Below are 25008 nucleotides of genomic sequence, written 5' to 3' on the forward strand. Positions count from 1 at the left end.
TAGAGAGAGAACAACTTGCTCGAGTTGTGGAAAAGCATCAAAACAGCTTTAAAGGTGCATATTTCTCAATGACATCAATTGAAATTAATTTTCAACAAACAAACAAATAAAATTTCAGTGACATTATTGTTATGTTGCAATCCCCTTGTCTTTTTCAAATTTAGCTGCTTGAACTCTTTATATGAGCGTGTTTCTGAAATTCGGATAAAGTAAATAGTAATTTCACTATTACTTCTACTATAGACCCATTTTTGGATTGTAATGGAAGACATCCAATATGAACTATTATAGCTGATGCCCATTTCTTTAAGTAATAAGCAAAAGTTCTCATGCAGTTTTCACTTACACTGGTCTGAGGGTGTTTCTTCTAAAAAAAAGTATAATTTTTTGACCTAAGCTTACAAAATGTAGAGAAAGGCAATATCTCTCCATAGGTTGATTGAAAAATAGATTAAGCCTCTCAAAAACATTGTTGAAAAATATTTTCTCAGCTTTTTTCTCTTTCCATTCTATCAAATCATTTAGTAGTCTTTAAATTTTTTTTTTCTTTATATGAATCCTTTTCTGCGCTGTTCATTTTTGCAACTTTCATTTTTCACAGATTCTTAATTCTTTTAACTTTTATTGAACAGTATTCTTTGTCAGCTTTTCTTTTTCCTCAAAAGTTTTTCAATATCTCTGCTCGAGACATTTTTATTTTTATTATATATTAACCTAAACTTAAAACAGGAAGCTATTAAAATTTACATAGACCTTGCAATCAATAATTCATAGAATTATTTTATTCATCTTTTCAAGCTAATTCAAACTGAAATAACTTTCAAATACTACTAAGGTTCTTTTCTTGTTGAATTTGTGAAAGAAATTTGGAATAATTTAAAAAAAAGTAATTTATATCAATATTATATTCATGCTAAAAGCATTTATATTCAAAAAAAAAAAAAATTTAATATATATTATTTATGATTTAGTTCCAACCCTTATCAATTATTTATTTTTCGGTTTTTTATATTTAATGATCTTATCTGTGTAATGTTATATATATCATTAATTTTTAAACTACATTACATGTGTGACCGAGCTTTTCATAATTTTTTTTAGTTATTTTACCATAATAAGATAAAAAACTTTTTTTTCATTTTGTTTCATCAATACTTTTTGCTTATAAATAAAAATATTTTTAAAAAAAATATTCAAGTTTGCTCACAAAACTTTTCATTGTTTTTTGTTACATGTGTGTTATCACAAAAAGGGTATTTACTGAAATGTAATATATATGTATAAATATTTTCTTAAAGCTAGATTTTTTGTTTTGTTTAAATTATATTAAAATAGTTATAAAAATGCTTTTATGTAATTATAACAATATTAAATATTTATTATGATAAATGGAAAATAATATTCTGACATTAAAAATTGAAAAATTTTAGTTACTGAAGATTTTAATATCAATATTTTTCCATACACTATACAAAAACTTCTAAATGTATTTTAAAATGTAAATTTAGTTTATTGTAAAAATATGCAAAAAAATCGTAAAAAAAAGTGTTTGAAAAATTAGCTCTCTGGTTTCACTAATTTAAGAATCGCCCATACTCATTCACTAACTCACTCATAGTGAAGTCTAACAAAGAAATTCATCAGAAGTGTCTGTTGTATCTATTTTATATTTTTTTTATGTTTAATTTCTTGGTCTTGTATTTATAATCACATTTAAGTTTTGGCATTGTTTTATGCGATCATGCTTTTTTGTGTGCCCTTTGAAAATGTTAGCATTAAGTGTGAACATCAATGTTAGACATAAAATACATAAATCATTTAAAAAGTAGTACTTTTTAATAAGGGGGGTTCAAAATTGACTTTTTTTAGATTTTGTTTAGTTTAAACACCTTTTCTTATTTTTTATGCTGATTTCGAATTACTTAATATTTTTTTTGAGGTTCAATGTTGGCTCTGACCAGATAAAGCGACATTGGTAAGGAAGGATGTGTAAACTTCCTAGATAAATTGCTCTTCCGGTGCTTTGTGATAAAATGCTTAGTTCTTTTTGGAGCACCTTAATAACTGGAAAAAAAAAAGTCATTGTAGGTGTGGATTGTTGTGAGGATTTTCCAAGTTAAGTAGAAACTTTAAGTTGTTCGCTTACTTTTCTGTAGTTTTGTAGTTGTAATTGACGATGTTTTTGTGTATTTTAATCAATAATTATGATAAAGTGGATCTTTACTGCAATGATTTACTTGTTTTTTTGATTATTACTAAAATTAACATCCCAATCAGCAGTCGTTTTTTAACATTTAACATATCTTTCTGTTTTCAATATATTTATTGACATCTGATTCACAAGTAAATGGGCTGCCTTGTAATTTCAGCCAAGATATAATACCTCTTGGACACCTAATGTAAAGCTTACAGTTCTTTTTTTGCTAACCCACTCTGTCTCAGTTGTTTCTGTCACTGGTTCCAACTGTATTTTATATTTTTAAATTTTTTAACAATGAGACACATTTACCAAAATATTACTAAATTGCCTGAATCTTGAATTACCACAAGGAATTTTTGTAATTGATGGTATTTCCTAAGCCGATTGATGCAATGCAATGAGCGCCATGCTGACACTTAAGTTCAATGTTATTTGATCTGATTAACTTGCATTAAGTTCAATGTTATTTGATTAGATCTTTTTTCCAAACCCGTAATACTTTTTTATTTTCTGTTCAAGAAAGATAGCCAAATTTTGCTAAACTATTTGCAAGAATGATACAATCATCCAAGTTTTTTGATGCATATATGCTTTTACAACTACTGAAGAGTCAATCTTATTTAATAAAAGTCTCCAAAAGATAATTTTTTTGTTGACTTTATTAAAGACAAGTACAAAAATAACCCTGAGTAAAGGCAATTTTGTATGATAAAATTCGTCTAAATGAATTTTGATATATTTGTTTACTAGTTTATGATTTATTAATTTATTAGTTTGTTACTTCTTGTTGCAATATTTTTTTTATTTTAATCGGTATCTAAATTCAGTTAACAAAATTAATAGTAAAGTATTTTCTACTGATAAATCAAAACAAATTTTTACACTAAATAAAACTTATTTTTGTTTAAACACAACTTTCATTCATTTTAATTCAAAGTTATCCAATCAAAATTTAAATTGCAAAAGTTTTAACATAAAGTTGTGTAACTTTAGACCAGTGTTTTCCAATGTGGGGTGTAGGAAATTTTCAGGGGGCAATTCGATTGTTCAAGGGCAATCGAAAAAAAAGGTCGAATCTCCAGGAAATGTCCATTATGAAGTGCATTATGCAAAAATTTTTTGCTGGAATGCATTTGGAAAACTAAGATTTGCTTCGGCAAACTAGGATTTGGAAAACTAATTCCAAAAACTAGGATTTGATTTGGAAAACTAGAATTTGGACTAGGATTATCAGTTGCTTGTATCGTTCTGTCATTGTGCGTTACTATTAATTTGAAATAAAAGTAGTGCTGTGCTTATAAAAGCAGTGCTGTGCTTACTAGAAATAAAAGCAGTTGTTCAAATTTATCGTTGTTTCCGAATTTTTAATAAATTTTGTAAATAAATATAAGTGATATTTAAATATAGTTGGTAAGTAAATATAATTGTAAATATATTTAATTAATTATTTAGAATTTAGATGCCTCATTGAAAAATAAAGAAATATTTAATTATTGTTTGAAAACAATTTCCTCTGGACAATCATTTCAAATGCTAGTTCAGAATAATGATTAGCGATCGTGGAATAAGCAATTCTTTTTGGAGAATTGTACGAAAACTTATTGCGAAAGTATTCCCTTGAGAGACTAATTCCGCATTTTCACTTGAATTCTCACTTAAAAGCCATAGCGCTAAACATAATGACAGTTGGAATAACAAGTCGAGAAGACTACACACTTATATATATTTATAATTTAATATTCAAATATAGAAAGAAATATAATACAAAAACCAACATGGATTCTTTTTCAATAAAACGAAAGAAAGAGAAAAACGAGAGAATGACGTTTTAATTTTTGGAATAAAAGCTTCAGACAATGAAGACTAAAGCAAAGCAAAGTTAGATGACAAAAAAACTATTGAAAAACTCATTAATAAATTTGCTAGTTAAAGTAAACATAGAAAGTATTATAAAGTTGAGATCAAACAACCTCAAACAAGCCCCGTTCATAGTTATATTAAAAGATAAATCTGAAAGAAACTCGATATTAAAAAAGCAAGGTGGGGGTAGCAATTTTTACCAAATATGATATAATTGCTCATAAAGTAGTAGTTTCACCTTAATATAAAGAAGTTGAACAAATATGGTGTTTGGTATAGTACTTCATAAAACAAAAACATTAATTGGATGTATATACAGACCATCAAACAGTAGTGAGTTAGTAAACAGTTAAATTAATGAATTAATAAAAGCTGCAAAAATTGAAGTATTCAATGGAAAATACTGTAATTTAATGTTGGTGATACCAATATTATTTGGAATGAAGATGGAACTATTGAACTAAAACAAAACTGCCAAACAAGCAAAGCTTTTAATGATAATTTGCAAAACAGTTATTTGTTCGATTGAATAATTAATACAAATTAGTCAATAAAACAATTAAAAAACAAATTAAAAAATCTACACATGATTATGAAATAAGTTTAGCAAAAGATGTAAAACATAATCCAAAACGTTTCTATGCATACACACACAAAGGAAAAATCAAACACATACAAAATTATTACATTTAAAACTAGTTACAAAAAAATAATAACTGATAAAAAAGTCAATTCTAGTTTCCAATCATTTGTTTTCAATAGAAATGTTTCATATTTCTATTTAGTATTTGTCAAAGAAAACCAAAATCAACCACATTTCATCAATAAAACAAGTCAATTATTTGAATGTGAATGGGATCAAGAACTAAACAACTACTAAAAACGAACAAGAAGATATTATATTTAATTATTTATTAGAACTTAATGAAAACAAATCTCTTGGTTGCGATAATGTCAGTCCCTATGAGTTAAAGTTTTGTGCAGAAGGATTATCTAAACCTTTATCGATAATATTCAAGAAATAGATTCATTCAGGAGAACTGACAGATATATGGAAATATGCAAACATTACACCACTTTTAAAAAAAGGAGACAAGAAGGATCCGCAATCAAAGTTTTCTTCTAAAAACAGCAACAAAAGAACAAGACTTAAATGTAACAGTTTTATCCGATATGAAATGGAATCATCAGGTTCAAGACATATAAGAGGTGATCTTATTGAATTTTTTTAAATAACAACTGGGATTGATAAGGTATTGTGGTATAAAGAGCTTCATAAAGCTTCTTCCCAAAGTCTGAGGTCATTCAATTAAATTTGTAAAGGAATATGGAAAAAACGACCCTGAGACATAATTTTTTTATGAACAGAGGGATACCTTATTGGAATACCTTATCTGAAGAAGTTGTATCTTTAAAGACAGTAAATTTTTTTTTTTAAAGATAGACTAAATAAACATTTCGTTAACATCTGTTGAAGTATAAATTTTAAACTTTATGCTCTGCAACAATAGTCATTACAGCAGTTTGTATTACTATTACTAATACTGATTTTTTCTTATATATATCAATACTGATTTTGATCCTCTTGTTCTACATATGGAAGCGGTGAGGCAAGGGCTGTTGCTCTTTACATATTAAAGCTTTTGATAAAGTCTGGCATGCTGGTCTTCTCCATAAAGCTAGCTTCATATGTATCTGTAGTAGCGAAGTTTTGAATCGTTCTCTTAAGTCTTGACAAAAGGTCATCATTTCTTGATTGCTTGGAACAGACAGTTGACATTGAAACTGACCTCTCTTCTGTGACACCTTGGGGTTTGCAGTGGCTGGTGACTTTCAACTCAAACAAAACTTATTTACTGCTAATAGTTACTGATATATTGTTGCTAGTCCTATAATGATAATTGACAACACTTTTACTGAGTTCTATACTTTCTGACCTTTCTGACTTTTTTACCTTTACAAAGCTCTTATTTTCCCTGCATGAAATACGGATGTTATATTTTAGCTGTTTCTTCTAATGAGGCTATCTCTTTTCTAGGCAAGGTCTAAAAATGCATTGTAAATGTTGTTGGGTCTGCTTTTGCTGTCAAGCATGAACCTTTGTCCCATTGTTGTAAGATTGCGTATCTTTCTCTTTTCTACAAGTACTATTATGGTTGCTGCCCAAGTGAGCTGTTGTTACTTGTTATATTAACTAAACTTCAATCATGCATGATTTATCGTTCAGCAAAATTGCATCCTTTTGCAGTAACTTCCTTCACGCTTAAAAAACTTTTATTCACCTAATTTTTTTAAACATTGGCACTTTTGAACTCTCTCCCATCTTCATCTTTTCCTGGCTCATACAACTTCCTGGCTCATACAACTTCCTAGCTCATACAACTTCCTAGCTCATACAACTTCCTGGCTCATACAACTTACAGTTTTACAAGTCTTCTGTAAACTGTTTTCTATATTTTGTTTTGTTGTTAATTTTTTGTTGTTGTTGTTGTTTATTTTCTGTTTTGTATTGTTATTTATTACATTTTTAACAAAAAAAACTGTTTTCTCGCTTTCTCTCTTAGTTTTCTATTAACTCCAAAAAACTCTCCTCTTTGTTTTCTGTTAACTCCTAACTTTGTAGTTCCATGTAGATTTGTTGGGAATTAGTTTGTATATCAAAAAATTATGTTATATTTAATTTTATCCTTGAATAATTTTGTATTATTTAGATTTTTATTTACTTAAAAATTTAGAATTTTTATTTATTTTATATGTAAATATATTAATAACAATAAAATATATAAATCATTAACAAGTTCAAGTTTGCAGGTATTTCATATTTGAGCTTGTATTTTGAAGTTGAGTTTTATTATTTATTTGAATATAAAAGCATTTTTCTTGCTTTAGCTTTTGTTTGGAATGATCAATGCAAAATATAGTTGGCCGTGTCAGCCTGTACGCACTGATAATGATCCAACTGAATTAAGAGTAAGATTTTTCAGTAACTTGTATTTAAATTAAGATAAATAATAATATATTATAAAAATAAAGCTGTTCAAATGGTTTATTTTTAGTTTGTAGTTTATATATAATAGTATATTTCAACTTGTATTTATCAGTTGTAGGAAAAGCAATTAAAAAAGAAAAAGAAAAAAAATTATATGTTTATAAGATTTGATATTAATAATTGTTTTTAGGTTTATATTATTAATTTTTTTTATTTGTATACAATCAGCAGGCCTCGCTTTAAAGCGTTAAGCCTAGAGCAATTTATTTACACCTTAAGCTATTTTTATAAAAGCGATTTCAGTTAAACGACTTTTTATCATTTTTTAACTTTTAAATTATTTTATAAGCGGTAAGATAAAAGAAGTAATTATTTTTTAAAAAATTGCATTAACTTTTGAATGATGTTTATGTAAAAATATTTGTTACAAAAGTTTGAATCACAATTATGTTTGATATAGGCACTATTTAAATGATAAATTATTTCATTAGTAAATATTTACTAATGAAAAAACTCAAATAAAGTTAAAAGTTTATTTTTATTTTGTTTTTATTTTATTGTAATGATTGATTTTTTAAGCTTGAAGTAAAGATCATAAAAACATAATTTAATTCTGATAAAAAATATTTGATTTAATTTAAAACTAATTTAATAAAAATATATAATTTTATTCTGATAAAAAAATAATAATTTAATTTTGATTTAAAATATATTTACTCTTATTAGAATTTAAGTTAATGCTTGGGTTTAACTTAACTGTCAAATTAATTTAAAATGTTATTGAATATTGTTCAATTTTTAAATTTTATTTGTAAAATAAAAATCAGCTTATTTTTATCACAATTATTTTTTTGATTTTTCTTCCTAAACATTTTTTATTTTTTACTCAAAATTCAATTTTAAATAAACAGCTGCATCAAAAGTTTGCACAAAAACGTAATTTAAATTATTTTTTTTTTATAACCCAAGTTAAATCGCAGCGATTATTTTTTACTAAACGATATATTCAGTGATGTAATTTTAATATTAAAATAATAAACAAATAAATAAGTAAATAAATTAAGGTAATTTTTTTAGTAGTTACTCGCTAAATTTTTTTAAAATAAAAAATCATTTGTAGTTGCCAAAGTCAAGTTAGAAATTTTAGAATAATCATTTTCTTAAATTTTTAACTCAAACATTTAACATATTGTAATTCATTTATGCAAATGTCGAGAAAAGAAAGAAATTTGTTAATATCAAACATTTTTAAAAATGCAATATTAAATATAATTGTTTAATATTAAAAGAAAAAATTTAAAAAAATAAACATTTCTTTATAGTAATAATAAAAATGCCATTAAATAATATTTAACTCGTTTTGAGCGGTTTTTACAATTAAAAACATCTAATAGATGGAAAGATTTTATGCTCGCAAAATACTTATAAAAAAAGGTTTAAAAACATTGATTAAGATTGGATATATTTTTTTTGAAATTAAAATTGTTGACGGAATAGTTACTGCACTAAAATGCAGAGTATGCCAAGATTATGCTTCTTAAATTCAAGTTTTAAAAGGTTACACACCAGAAGAGTTTTGAACACAATAAAAAAAATGGGATGATCTTGCAAACAACATTGTTCAACTACAGTAAAAAATTTTTCTTTTGTATTTTATATTTTTTTATTGCTTATTTCAGTAAGTTTTTTTTTTTTAATACATTTGAAAGGTGTTTTTTATTAATATTGTATATAGTAATACTTTTGTATTTTGATTTTTATCACAATTATTTCACACTTCTCTACATCTACTCAATTAATTCATATTATTGAGGTAATTCATATTATTGCAGTAATTTAAAAAAGTTAATGTCTTTACAAAATAAAAAATAAAAAAGAATTTTATGACGTCAAATAAAAAATACTTAATGCATTAGCATTAAGCTAATGCATTAAGTATTTTTTATTTAAAACAAGGCCTGAATCAGCATCAACTATATTAGATGCATGGATCAGCATAAAAAGTATGTGTATTAAGAAATATGCAGATATGCAGATTAACATGCAGATATGCAGATTAATATTTCTTATGTTGAACTAATCTAAAACTTTTTTGTTAATCCAAAAATATTTCTTAAAAAGAGAACATATTTTAAAACAAATTTTTATACCTACAAAGTTCTGTTAATTACAATATAAAAGTATATTAATAATGTATAGATTGTACATTTGTGATCAATACCAATCTCAATGAACAGAAAAAGACTAATACCGAATTATTAATGAATTATAAAAATGTTCAAAAATATAAGTGCAGTTGACAAGGAAACAGTTAACGCATTTAAACATCATCTACCATAAATGTCACCTGTTACATCACTGCTGTAGATATCATCAAACAAAAGAGCCTTATATACCCCTCTTCATCATCAAATTTGATTATGTTTTTTATTATTATATTTAATTAATTGAAATAATAAATAAGCACAATTTTTTATTTATATTTATAGTTATTTACACCCCCAAAAAAAGAAGTCTATCACTTTAATTTGTATTTAATATAAATTGATAACTGAATAAATAAATTCAAACTCATAAAAGCATACAATATTAAGTTGTGTAATTTTTGAAAATAAAATGCCTATATTCAGATGTAGAGCTGTTATCCTAAAAACAATCATTAGTAATGTATAGAGCTTGATTTATTTAAAATATAAATACTTTCATAATGCAAGATGAAAAATTGGTAATGCAAGATAAAAAAGTAAATTGTTAGGTAAAATAAAATTAAAGTAAGGTAAAAGTAAAATGTATCCAAATATAGTTCAACAAGCCTGAGCCATGGCTTGGCTTGTTAAGCTATATATTAAAATGTGACGGAGGCCCTAGCTAAAAATGAGACTTTTTGCAATCCCAGCCCCGGCAAAGCTATAAAATTTAGCAGGGGTTGATAGCCGGGGCTAGAAAAAAATTTATAATTCTTTATATGTTTTATATTTTATACTTACATTTACTTTTTATTAAATACTGGCATATATTTATAAATTTTAAAACTCTAATTTACTTCCAAAGAGGTTGCAAGCAACGACTATTAAGTTATGAGTTGCTTTAAAATAAAAGATAGGTTAAAAAGCTATGAAATTGTTAAATGAAGACTTAAAAAGTTGTAGGTTGTATAAAAAAGAAAAACATGAAGATGGGTATGAGTTATAAGGTTTTTTTAATGTGCATGGAAAAAAACTGAAATAAAAAAAGTTTTTATAGCATGGGACAGCTATAAAAACTTTTATAGCTGTCCCATGTTGCATCCTTTTACTGTATCTGTCCCTCAACAAGGGACAGATACAGTAAAAGGATGCAGCTTTTTGAATAAGAAGCCAAGCAAGAACAAGTTTTGGTTTATCGTAATTGAGATGATAGCTCGTTTGAGCATTGACTATGATTAGAAAAACAGCATAAAAGAGGAAGGCTAAAGCTGGATGATGGTGATGATGATCATGATGATGATGATGATTATGATGATGATCATGTTGTTCATGTTGATCATAATGATGTTTATATATGCATATATATACAAAATACAACATGAATTTTAAATAAAGTAAAAAAAATTTAGCATGTATAAATGTTTATGCAGCCCCAGTCACAAACCCAGACCTGGCTATATTTTATCAAACCCGGCCCTGGTCCAATATCAACCCTGGTTGCTTACTACTATATATGGATATATCTTTAGAATATATTTATTATAAACCAGAATTAATTCATGATAGATTTAAACAAAACTATTATACAATTGCTGAGTAGATTTGGTTAGATCTTTTGTTCCTATTGTATTTTTTTTTATCTAATGGCACTAAAAAATTTTGTTCAAGTCTAAAACTGTTTCTGAATTAATTGAAGTATTGATTCAATCAGTCTTGTTTTCTTTTTTTTGAAAAGACAGAAAACAAAAACAGGTTTCAAATTTAAAAAAATAAAAATCTGCCCCATACAAGATTTAAACTAAACCATCTTTGTTGTAACCCATTGGCTCTTTGCAACCCCTTGATTAATGAGCTTTTGTAACGAAAAAAATATTAATATGTGTCACTTAAAAATCTAAATTTATAAATACTTAAAAAACTCGGCCTTAAAAAAAACGTAAAAAGAAATTTAACCTGTTTAATTGTTAAATTTGTTAATTTATAAATTTACTTTTTTGTTACTAAATTTAAATGACAAATTGTAAAATATGAAATGTAAATAATTTGCTCTTTATTATAATATTTGTATAATTTAATATTTTTTTAAACAGATAGCGGCAGCTTTGTGGTGGTATTTTGTATCAAAATTGATTGAGTTTTTGGATACTGTGAGTTTTGATTTTACTTACATGATAGTAGAGTATATATGTTGCTAGATCTAACATTAGTGTTTCCATGCTTTTTGTTCATATAGTAATCACAATTCCCTAGGTAACATTGCAGGGTAATGAATGCTATTATAATAAATTCAACTAATGTATAAAAAATTTAAGTATTAACATGTTTTTTTTTCTGGTGTATTAATAAATTTTGAATCAGAATTTACTTACATTAAGTATTTATTTTAACTTTCTACCTAATTTCCTTTTTAACTTTCTACCCCGATCCTAAACTTTATAACTTATTATTTTGAATATGTTAAGTTTTAACATTTCAAATAAAGTATAATGTGAATATGATACTATTCATTAAATTACATTCTTTTTATGGTTATTTTTATAATCATGTAAAGAATATAAAATGCTGAAGCTCTAAAACTCAGTTTTATGGTTCTGAGGTCAGCTGGTAGTCAGATTTCCTGTAATCTGTAATATCTCTCAGAGAGACTGATTCCATCAACAACTGTAAAGTATCAGAGTACTAACAAAGTCATGTTTTGTATGAATGGTGTCCATGCTCGTACTTTAGGTGTGCATTGACGAGGCCATGTTTGGAGCTCTTTGTTATGGCTTAATGTTTATTAAAAATAATGAGGCAGTTGCTTGGACTATTAAATAATGTACTGAGTACTATCTGTGCTTTGAGTCAAGTTCTTCAACAAATTCAAAAATGAGTTAAAAAGTACCAAAAACTATAAAACACAAAAAACCATCGTCATCACCAAGTTCTCTAAATGTATCATTCACTAATATACGTGGTCTTCAAAGTAATATACGTGGTCTTTTCTTTTGTTGAGTCTTAGCTCTTGCAAAGTTCACCAGATCTACTTGCTCGTTAGACTAATTTTAGTTTGGCTGTCTTATGTTGCGATCTTATGTTGATAATTATCCTTTAGTTTGTAAAAACTCCAATACTCTAATGCTTGGCCTGGGCATTTACATTCTTAAAAATTTACCCTCTTGTCATGAGACTAGATTTAAATCCACAGGCTATTCTTTTATATGCTATCGTTTAGCACCACTTCATTCTATCACCTTTCTCTTTGTTATATATCGCTCTCCTTCATTTCAAGACTAGACTCTTTTTGATGTTATTTCTGATCAAATTAACCAAGCCCTTTCTCTTATCCATCGGCTAATATCATTGTTGTTGGAGACTTTAAAGCTCATCACATTGAATGGCTTGGCCCTAGTGTCAGTGACTCTGCAGGCGTTAAGGACCACAACTTTTGCCTTTTTAAATCTTAAACAAAAATAGTCAACTTTTTTACTTGCTTTCAAGACAATCAGAATCATTTTACCTTCTCTACTCAATTTATGTCTAGTATCTGATCCTAGTCAGTGCTCAGTTTCTCCACATTCACCTTTAGGTGCTTCTGATCATGATTTTACCTCTCTAAAACTATTATATCATTCTTCTTCATCATCAGAATCCCCTTATCATCGTGCCTCTTACAACTACCTTAAAGCTGACTAGGACACTTTCCACAATTTTTTTTGTGGCGGCCCTTGGGTAGAAATTTTTTGTCTTCCCCCTGACAAATATGCTTCTTATGTAACTTCTTGGATTCAGGCTGGCATGGAATCTTTTATTCCCTCTTAACAATTCCGAATATAGCCTCACTCTTCTCTCATGGTTTTTCTCTCATTGTGCTGCTGCAATTTCCAATCGTGACCATTACTTCCATATCATCAGCAAAATTGTTCTTTTGAAAACAAACGTCTGTTTACTATTGCTAGAAACAATTGTGATAAGGTTTTGTCTAACACCAAAGCCCTCTATTCTCAGGTCACAAAATCTCATATTTCATCTAAAAAATTAGGCTATCAAGACATTCGGAGAATCTTTAACAGTATCTATAAGGGCAAATCTGTTTTTTCACCTCTCCTGCATGGCTCAGACTTTGTTACCTCACCTAAAGACAAAGCTGTATTGTTTGCTAAGAACTTTTCATTAATCTCACTTTTCATCACACAGGTAGAATGTGATTAGTGGAACCTCTTGATTCCACTAATCACATTCTATCTAATATAGCCGACAAACAGGTTAATCCATTGCATCGCATTTGTATCACTCCGGCTTCTCTATCTAAAGTGATTTCCTGCTTAAACTCTTCTAAAGCTTGTGATCCAGATGGTATACCTGATATAGTCAGAAGTGTTCTTCGGAGTTGTGGTCTATAGTTTCAAAACTATTTAACAAGTGCTAATCAGAGTCTTGTTTTCCAGTCTGCTGGAAAGCAGTACCTGTTATGTTATCCCTATTTTCAAAAATTCTGGAGAGCAATCTGACTAGTCTAACTACCATCCCATTAGTCTTCTTCCTATCATGAGTAACTTTCATTCTGATCAGCAATATGGATTTCAATCTTCTCGCTCTACTGCTAATTTGTTATCGATAATAACCGATAGGTTTTATATTGCATTAGATAGATGTGGAGAGGTTAGGGCTATCGCTCTTGACATTTCTAAAACCTTTGATAAAGTTTGGCATGCTGGTCTTCTCCATAAGGTCTCTTCTAATAGTGTATTAGGTAACATCTTTAAGATTGTTAAATCTTTCTTTACCAATCATAGTATATAAGTTGTCCTCCATGGACAGCACTCTTCTTCATTTCCTGTAACTTCTGGGGTTCCTCAAGTTTCTATCCTTAGCCCTATACTTTTATTAATTTACATTAACGAATCTCCTGGTGTCATTATTCTCTGATGATACTACCATTAATTCTTGTCTTGAAAAAAAGCCAACACTATCTAATTGCTTGGATGGGGCATTTGAGCTTGAAAAAGTTCTTACTTCTGCTACAGCATGGGACTCTCAGTGACTGGTAAACTTTAACTCAGATAAAATTCAATTTTTTCAGCTAATCATTATTGCAATAATCTAGATCTTCCTATATTTATGAGCGGTAATGTACTCGATGAGTCATCTTGTCTTTGTCTTATAAGATTTTAAATATTAAATTTCATAGTATAATCTTTCAGCATTCAAAAATTAGGACCATATAAGATTTAAATACAAATTATGACCATATAAAATTTACATATTTTATATCGTCATAACTTTTGAATGTTAAAAGATTATTGTATTATATTAAAATTTATCGATGAATTTAACTTTAGTTAAGAATAGTAAAAAGAATTATTTGATCAACTTGTTTCACTCACGTTTGGGGCATAATGTTTTGAGTTAGTTCCATGTCTGGAAGTTAGTTATCTCAAATAGTAAAACTTGCTGGATATATATATATATATATATATATATATATATATATATATATATATATATATGCAACCCTCAGATTTAGGGTCTGCATTCGACATTGCCAACCTAAAAGTGTTTGAGGTCTACAAAAAAATGCCGACCTTGTTTCTATATTCAACAGTAAGACCTTTGTATCAATTTTTTTTTGCCGACCTTAAAAAGATTGAGGTCCGCAAATTATTGCCACCTCATTTTTCCTTATTCCGAGGGTTGTATATGTATATATGTGTGTGTGTGTGTGTGTGTGTGTGTGTGTGTGTGTGTGTGTGTGTGTGTGTGTGTGTGTGTGTGTATATATATGTGTGTGTGTGTGTATATATATATATATTTTATGTCCAGTTTAGACGTAATTATATATATGTATATATATATATATATATATATATATATATATACATATATATATATATATATATATATATATATATATATATATATATATATATATATATATATATATATATATATATTCCATAAATTTAACCATAAAATTGAAAAATTACAGGTTTATTTATAATTTTACCAAATTAGGTCCGGTGTCACTCATAGTTAAAAACTAGTTATTGGAGTAACACCTTAATAAAATAAACAAATAAAGCAAAAAACAAACAACAAAAAGTATTTATATAGACCAAAAATAATAATCATAAAAAGAAGAACAATAACTATTAAAAAAGACTAATAACACAAAAAAAAAGGAAAAAGTGAATGAGGTGACATAAAAGATAATGAATGAATTAGATAACACAACGTTTAACAAACAGATAAATGAAAGAGAAGAAAAAAGAAAATTTTAAAACGCAATAATAATAGAAATAATTAACAACAACACCATAAAAATCAAATACATGACAATATAAATAATACACTTATGAACAGGTAAATATATACAATGCACAAAATTACATGACATGATAAACAAAACATAGAAATACACAACAATATAAAAATACACAAAAATACATGACATTATAAACAATTCGCAAAATATACATGACAATATAAATAATGCAAACAACATAAATTAATATAATTTAAAAGTTGATTTTTTATTGTTTTCTTATAGTAACTTATTTAAGTTTTTTATTTTTAAATGCTTTTAGTTGTTCTGTTTATTTAATGTTTTTCTTCAATTTATATTCTTTAATATTTTCATTGTTTTCACTTTATTATTTTCTTTTTAAATCTATTTTAAATAATTTTTATTTGTTTTTCTTTTCCTCTTTTATTTTTCAGCTTTTTGCCATTAAAAAAATACTTCCTCCATTAGCGATGTCATTGCAAAGTGATCTATATATATATAAAATAACTGCTTTTGATATTTATGTAAATGTCTGAATATGCTTTTTTTGTAACAGTTTTTAAGTCTGTTTGTTCCATGCTGAAACTCATGATTGGCAATCCTAAAGACTTTATTGCTAAAATGAGAATAATGATTAGATATATATTTCATTAATAAATTATTCATGCTATATGTTTTTTAAATCAGAAAAATACCGTTGTTTAAAAAAGAATACTAATGTTATTTAAAAAAGAATGCTGTTAATTAAAAGTTTGAAAAGTAACGAAAGTAAAATAATTCTATACAGCTTGCTAAACGTCAGACAAAATGCGATAGAGTTAATAATTTTTTGTTTATCTTTTTTTAATGGAAATCATTCAATACTAATATTCTTTTTTTTTATTTAGTTATTTGGAAGTAATATTCAGTTAAGATAATCAAAATTGTTAAAATTTTTATCCTTAATTTTTAAAATGAGAGCAGCCGTGGTGCAGTGGTAGAATGGCAGAGTGGAGAGTAGCTGTGGCACAGTGGTAGCGCATATGCCTCAGAAACAAAGGATCCGTGGTTTGAACCCCATCTCTGAGCAAGTTTTGCAACATCTATTAGAAAGTAGGCATGAACTTCTTAAATAATGCTCCCCAAGAAGTCCTTACGCTGTGCTCACAGAGCATAGCATGAGGACTTCTTGGGGAGCACCTAAAAAAATTTAAAAATTGTTAAAAAGAAACATTTGCATTACTGCCATTATTTTTCTTTGCAAAAACTCATCATTGGTTTCAAAGTTCCTAACAAGGAAAACAAATAAAAGGTATTAATATTATAAATAAAAGATTTTAATATAATAAAAGATATTAATATACAAATAAGTAATCATATTGAATGATCTCCATTAAAAAGTATTGAATTATCTTCATAAAAAATGGGGAATAATAAATACACTTTTATAGTCTTTTATATATGTATTTTAAACATTCTAACTAGTTTTTCTGTTATCACTCCATAACTCTTTTATATGTCTCTAAAACATATTTTAACTTGTTTTCCTGTCATCATTCCATTATTAGGTCAGATAAACAAACATTTACAGTTAGCTTGCAAAAGACCTAAATGTAATCAAGCGATATAGAAGGAATCTTGCCATCACTAAAATGAAGAAAAACATTTTTTTTTTCTGTTTCAAGCATCTTAGGGGTTTCTGGGGGCCTCAGCACATGCAGCAGATAACTGACTAAATAGAGAAAACATGCAAGGAGTGCTACTACATTAACTAAGGGTTAGGTTAGTGCTGCAACCATTTTTTTCATTATTCTAGGTTTTTCCTTCTTTTTTTCAAAAAATCCAAATGGAAAAAAGAAAGCAAAAAAAGTCTTATGATTAATCAACTAATCTTTGAATTTGAGACTTTTTAACAGCATTTTGGAATTTGTTTTTTTTTCATTACTACTTATTTGATTAGTGCAATGGAGTTCAATTTAGTTTTTTGATTAGTGCAATTGTTTTTCTTGATTAATATTTTTACTGTCTTCTATATTGAGTATTGAGAATCTTGAATATTGTATAAATGTGTTATAAATTATTTTTTTTCTTGCAATAATTATTACTTCACTTTTATTTAGAATAATAATTATATTTTGTTATTATAAATTATCGTTTGTTAAATTTTTAATGTTTTTAATGTTTATTTTTATCCAGGTTTTCTTTATATTACGTAAGAAAAACAATCAACTTACATTTTTACATATATATCACCACTCAACAATGCCAATGATATGGTGGATATGTGTAAAATGGGTTCCAGGCGGTTCATGTGAGTTGCTTTTTAAAGTTTGTATGATATATATAAACAATTTTAAAATGTATTCTACAAAATAGAGTGCTCAATGACTCAAAAGACATTCATTTCTGATGAGTCTTTATTGATAAAACACAGTGTTAAATGAAAAATTTTTGTCAAGTAATTTTCTACCAACAGTAAGGGATGCTAAGTCCTATCAATTTTTAGGGACTCCAGACTCTGGGTTTAGAAAAATAGAAATTCCTTGGACTCTAGACTCCGAAGTTTTTCCTCTTCTTTTTTTTAACTGTTTTTGAGTCAACTAGCCAGAGTTTTTAGGGATAAAATAGTTCCTGAAATACTTGAGTAGACTATATAAAGTTTTAATTATGCTGTAAAAAATTATAATTTATTTTGATTTTATTTCTTTGCTCAAAAAAAAACAAATAAAATTTCTTTTAGGTTGAAGCTATTTCTACTAATATACTTTATATAACAAACTTGTTAACTTCAAGTGTACATCCAGTAGTGGTATAGTGGTAGCGTGCTTGCCGTTCTCCTACAGAAAAACTGGGACAATGAAAACTCTAATCTAAGCATAGTTTGGCATCTATTTATCAGTGTACACCAAAGATTTTGTGTACCGCGTATGCTGTGATTCGCCTCCTATATTCTTTAAAAGCAATGCATGCTACAGGCAATGAATGACAAACACGCTGCACATTTTAAAGTAGTTTATATGCTGGAGAGCTTGCCATACGCAGTGTTATTCAATGCGTTTGTGTTTTTACTGGTTTAAAGTTGCATAACTGTTGGCTAAAAAAATTTAAATTAACTAACTTATAGAAGTTAATAAAGGTTAGTTAAGAAATGCTCATATGCAGATATAAAATTTAGAAAATCAACAATTAGAGTCCCAACAATTTTTATGATGGGCAGGACTCCATTTTTTAGGCAAAAACAGGGACTCCCGGACTCCAATTTCGCATCTCTGGTGACTCATTTTCTTTATAAAAAAGATACACTTTGGATGGTTATTGAGCAGTTTCATATCATTTTGCAACCAGTTTTATATTTTAAAAAAAGACTACTGTTGTCAAACACTGCAATAAGATTTTGTATAATTTGAAATTTAAAAAAACTAAAGTGTATGAATTAAAGTATAACTCAAACAAAAGTGTAATTACACTTTTTTTAATATATTACATAAATGTAGTACTTAAAGTATAAAATGAAATGGACTCTTCAGGATATACAGTACAATAACAAACTTCAAAATATGATGTCAACATGAAACGTGCTGTGGATTATCAAACAGAAGTTCATAAAGTTTAATTTGTAGTTTAGATACAAAATTTTTTTTTTTAGCAATTGTACTTTTCATAATCATTTTTATAAATTTCTATAATTCATAAAAATTAACAGTTCCCACAAATCCATTAAAAAAAAATTTATTCAAAATCTTTTTAACTCAGTTTTATTTTATATAGAATAAATATTTGTGTGTGTATTAATACAAATTGATATTTATAATCATAGTTTTCATTTTGTAAATATTTTTTTTAGCTGTGCATGGTGCTGTATTAAACGCTTTTGTTCATGTTGTTATGTACTTTTATTATGGTATGGCTGCTCTTGGTCCACAATACCAAAAATATTTATGGTGGAAAAAGTATTTGACTCAAATACAATTAGTAAGTTTTTTTTTAATCATTTTTTTAAAAAGCTATGAGTTCATAGCTATTTGGGTCTAAAATTAATAAAAATATGAATTATTATACAATATAAAAATTCGAAAGTATAAGTAGTACTCTTTTAAAGAGTATAAGAACAATCAATTAAAAATTATTAAAATTGCAACAATCAAAAGTAATATATAAAAAGGTTTTTTAATTACAAAAAATTGATGTATAACAGACTTTTTAAAATAAAAGAATTTAAAACTTAGAGAAATCTGTATATATGAGATTTTATTTTCGTAAAAGTAATGAATAGTTTTCTGTTTTTATTATTTTCTCAAAAGAAAAATCTTTTTTTTAACATCAAAATTAATAAAGCAATATTTAAAGTATGTTAAAATCTTTTTCTTTCAATGTTTTAACTTAAAATTATTTTTATAAAAAAGTAGAGCTTTTCGTACTTAAATTAAAAATTTAATCAAAGAAACTTTTTTTTTCAGTGTTTGTAATCCAGCTCCTTTTTGGTTTAGCTTTATGTTTTTGAGATTTAATTAAAACAAGTTTAGAAGTATTTTAGCAACTTTTAAACTTAACAATATTAAAACTTTTTACAATTTTTGTTATTCGTTGTTTCTAATTTTTAACAAGACATTTTAACTATTTGATGCTTTCTTTTGAGACCCAAGTTAATATTCCTTTAAAGAAAAATTTCAATGATGTATGAGAACCAGCCACTGTGCTGTAATTTCATACAAATGAGTGGCCAAAAATAGGTTTGAAGAAAATAATAACTTTTATTTATTTTTTTATCTTTTTGTCATTTAAACAAACAGTTTAAGGATTTTTTTTTGTCATTTAAACAAACAGTTTAAGGATTTTTTTTTGTCATTTAAACAAACAGTTTAAGGATTTTTTTTTGTCATTTAAACAAACAATTTAAAGATTTTTTTTTTTTAAGTAATACTTAATAAAGGAACCTTTTTTAAGTTTTCTTGGGCCTTAATGACTGTTGGGCCCTAATGACTGGTTTTTTTAGGGGAAGACTTTAAACTACTAGCCACAATGCTGATTATTTATTATTAATTATATTATTTATTGAAGTAAGTTACTTGTAAAGATAACCCATTACCCTCACAGACCTATTAGGAAATTATATCAAAAATACTTAAGTATTTATGCAAGTCATAAATACTTAAGTATTTATGCAAGTCATAAATACTTAAGTATTTATGCTAGTCATAAATACTTAAGTATTTATGCAAGTCATAAATACTTAAGTATTTATGGCTTGCTACAATCTTGTTTTAATTTTTAAAAAGATAAGAAAATTTTTATTGGCCATTATTGTTTCTACTGTACATAAATAATCTATATTTATGCACGGTCGAAACACACACACATACACACGTTCAGAGTCAAAAGGAAAATTTTACACACACAGATAAACACACACACATTCAGAGTGAAAGGAAAAATTTCACTGGTATTTTATCTGGTGCAGGTAAGTTTAGCGTATCTCACTAGTTTGTCAGAGTTTAAATGACTGATATTTATATTTAGGTACAATTTACCATTGCTCTTATACTTGGTAGCTATGTTTTATATTTGGACTGCGATTATCCAAAGTTCATCAGTTGGATAGTTATATTGTATATGATATCGTTTCTTTTTTTATTTGGAAACTTTTATCGTAAAGCTTATTTAACGTCTTCCAAAAAGGAGAAATCTCATAGTGAAGAACATCAGGTTGTTACTCAACGAAGAAGTGTTCGATTGCGAGCTAACATTTCAAATTAGTTCAAATTTTACATTTTATATTTTTACATTAAATTTCATTTTAGATTTTTACAAATAAGTATTTTAATGGATTTTTAGACTTTCAGGTTTTTGCAACTAAGTGTTTTAATAAATAGTCCATCTACTTTTTTTACATTTTGTATAACATATGTAGAAATGTTTTAAATATGTATATTTTAATGTAGGTTTAATGTTAAAGTTTGTCATAGGTCATGTCTGTATTAGGACTAAGTGGGCCTGAGGCTGTGAGGTTGTAGTGAGGCTGCAGGTTTGGTTAAGTGAGGCTGTGAGGTTGTAGTGGGGCTGCAGGTTTGGTTAAGTGAGGCTGTGAGGTTGTAGTGAGGCTGCAGGTTTGGTTAAGTGAGGCTGTGAGGTTGTAGTGAGGCTGCAGGTTTGGTTAAGTGAGGCTGTGAGGTTGTAGTGAGGCTGCAGGTTTGGTTAAGTGAGGCTGTGAGGTTGTAGTGAGGCTGCAGGTTTGGTTAAGTGAGGCTGTGAGGTTTGGGATGGAGCTGCTTATTATTACAAATAAATTTGTAATACTCATGCGACAGCAAAGATAAGAAATGTTTTTTTATATTGTATTCAACGCAGTTAACATCGTTTTCAAAAAAGTTCAAATTCTTATCGTTATAAATAAATTCTTTAATTGCAAAATCTAAATCAAATTGCTGAAGTAACCTATTTATGCCTAACAACGACAAAACGTTTGAACGTTCTTGAACCACTATCGTTATAAATGAGCTTTTGTTGTAAGAATAAAAGTCCTCTGCCGCAATCACATACTTTGCGTATTTGCGATTCTATGTTTAAATAATATAAACATCTGTAATTCTTTATTCTAAAATTCTTTTTCGTATGAGTTATCCACTCATACAAATATTGTTTAGGTAGAGTAAATTAATTGTTAAAATCTTGAATAAGGAAACAAATTGAACGACTTTATTAGAAAACTAAGGCTGAAGTTCTTTGTGGTAGTTATCAAATAAATTTACGGCTTAGGGGGGCATTTGAACTTGAAAAATCATAAGCTTTAAAAAGTCATTGAGCTTACAAATCAATTGAAATTCATTGAGCTGAAAAAAGTCATTAAATGATGAAGTATCAACTAAGCAAAAAACCAAATATTTTAAAAATTACACTCTAATTTTATAAACCATTTGTTTCTGCGCAATCTGTCTTTATGTCTAATACGCTACGCATTTGATACGAAATTTCGTATTTGCGTTTTATTGTATTAAATTGAGAGTGAAGTTCTTTGAAAAAAGTTTTTAAGAATTGTAGCGTTTCTTTAGCGCTATTAAAGTTGAGTTTTGACAACACTGACTTTATGCATCTAACGTTTATCTACAAGTCAACTTATTCTATGTCACTTTAACTATAAAACTGTTTTATACTTCCATACTTTTTTTTTATTTGGCTATAATCCAGGTAGCGCAAACTTCAAATAGAAATTTCTCGTAAAGTCGTGAAAAGTCGCACATTTTTTTGATTTCTTAAAAATACACTATATTCCACGTTGTTTAACAATAGTTTGGTCGATACTTTTTGATTCCATATTTTTTGCGAACTCACAGAAGTATTTTATACTTTGATTTTATGTTCTAGAGTAAGTCACTTGACTTTATTTAAAATTTTCAAAATGCCTTCAAGGAAGTTCATTGATTCAATAACAACGTCCACAATTTTTTTCGTTTCCCATTATATATTTCGTGATAAAAATACTTTAATACAGTTATCACGAAATATATAAACGAAAACAATACAAACATCAATCATTCGAATGTTGAAACAGAAGAACAAACAAAAAGCAAAACTGCAACCGAAGAAAATATTTCTACAATAAAAAGAATAATAAATAGCAACGAATCAAAGTCGATCTATTGCAAATGCAACAGGTCTTTCAATTAGGATGATTCAAAACTGGATACGAAAACTTGAACAAGATCAAAATACAGTGCCTAAAAAGCGTGGCAGAGCGGCACGAGATAATATTGAAAGAAAGAGAGAAATTGAATTATTAATTAATGCAAATAATGCATTAACTACGATCGACATTGCACAGTTAATGCCCGAAGAGCATAAATGTTCAACAACTACAATTAAAAGAGAATTAAAGAAAATGGGATATACCCGTAAAAGGTTAAATCGGTCGTTGTTGCGAGAAATTCAGCTCATTTAATAGCAACAAGGTTCACGTTTTGCAATCATGTTTCTTTTCTGCAAGATTCTGATCTGATTTATATTGATGAAACCGGTTTAATTTGCACGATTCACAACATCATGGGTATGCATTGTTGGAAGTACCCCATATATTACAGTCCCCACACAGAGAGGAAGGAATGTTAGCTTAATATGCGCCATTTCAAATACGGGATGTATTGGTTTTAAAATAAAGGTTGGGGCCTTTAATACTGCTAGCATGAACGAGTGGATCAAACAAGATTTAAGACCAGCTTTAAGTGATCGAAGATATGTTGTAATAATGGACAAAGCGCGACTCCACTATTCATCAACTGTAGAATCGGCATTTCGATAAAGCAATTGTACTATTCAGTTTTTACCACCTTACAGCCCTCAACTTAATCCTATCGAAGAGTTTTTTGGTGTATTGAAAAATTTATTCAGAAGGATACAACCACGACCTAATAATCCACAAGAATTGATTAACATTATTACTAAGATTTTAACAGATTTTATTGAATACTCTTTTGAAAATTATTATTCTCACATGCGTGAGTGGGTGTTAAAAGGAATTTAGCGTAACGAGTTTATGTGATTAAATTATGCTTGAATTTTTTTTCTTAATTTACTGTAAAACATTTCAAAAATAAAAGTATTTTTATTACGAAAATAATTGTGGAGGCGACGAAAATAATTATGGACGCAACGAAAATAATTATGGTCTGCAACGAAAATAGTTATGGACGCGACGAAAATAATTGTGAACGATACTGTATTATACATGACTTTAGCAACGGACTATTGGAGTCTTTATGACTTGAAGGAAGGTAACCATCAACATTAAGATCACAAGCTGAGATAGCTGAACTCAAACTAGTGTCACAAAGAGCAAGTAGGTATCGTGAACTTTGCAAGAGATAAGACTCAACAGAAGATAAGTTACTTCGAAGACCACGAATATTAATGAATGATAGGTTTAGAGAACTTAGTGATGACGATGGTTTTTTGTGTTTCATAGTTTTTGGTACTTTAGTCATTTTAAATTTAAAGAGGCCAGCCGGTCTCAGAACCATAAAACTGAGTTTTAGAGCTGTACCCTAGGCAACTCATTCCATTAAAAAATAATGGAATGAGTTGCCTAGTCATGAAAACAGAGACACAAGCAAAACCCATGCATTGAGTCAAGAAGATCCAACGTTCAACATCCTAAACTGGAAATAATGTATTAAAAATACATCTGCGCCAGGCTAATAGATGAAGAAGGGGTGCGAGGCTGGTCAACAAATAGAATCTGTTTACCCCTTAAGTCTTTGCCTAGGAGGCTTTCTACAAGACAGTAGCCGGATATTTTTAACAACTGCCCAAGATGAGTATTTTTATCGAAACATCATCTCTAGTCTTTACTCAACCAAGAGCCCCAAGGCAGGGGGTGTTTTAAGTTAGAGTTGGCTTCTCCTACCCTTTGCCTAAAAAGCGTATCCTACAAGGCAGCAGGACATGGTGCAGGTTGTATTCGGTTACATGATACTAGTAACAGGATAACCTGACCTGACATCTGTAAATGAAATCTATTAATGAAACTAAATAAACTACA

At 27.8% G+C, this 25008-nt stretch overlaps 1 protein-coding gene across 2 annotated transcripts in view; it reads left to right on the forward strand.

Moving 5' to 3' along the window:
• Window positions 1–21446, forward strand: part of LOC100211332 (very long chain fatty acid elongase 4) — a 30822-nt gene extending 9376 nt beyond the window's left edge. For both annotated transcript variants that reach the window (XM_065791549.1, XM_065791550.1), the window contains exons 4-8: window positions 6950–7030; window positions 11326–11382; window positions 17676–17790; window positions 19324–19451; window positions 20997–21446. In XM_065791549.1, coding sequence (XP_065647621.1) covers window positions 6950–7030; window positions 11326–11382; window positions 17676–17790; window positions 19324–19451; window positions 20997–21233 — 618 coding nt within the window. In that variant the 3' untranslated portion in view covers window positions 21234–21446. The remainder of the gene's footprint in view (window positions 1–6949; window positions 7031–11325; window positions 11383–17675; window positions 17791–19323; window positions 19452–20996) is intronic.
• The last annotated feature ends 3562 nt before the right edge of the window (window positions 21447–25008 follow it).

Source organism: Hydra vulgaris, chromosome 02, assembly GCF_038396675.1.
Source record: "Hydra vulgaris chromosome 02, alternate assembly HydraT2T_AEP".
In the NCBI taxonomy this organism is placed as follows: domain Eukaryota; kingdom Metazoa; phylum Cnidaria; class Hydrozoa; order Anthoathecata; family Hydridae; genus Hydra; species Hydra vulgaris.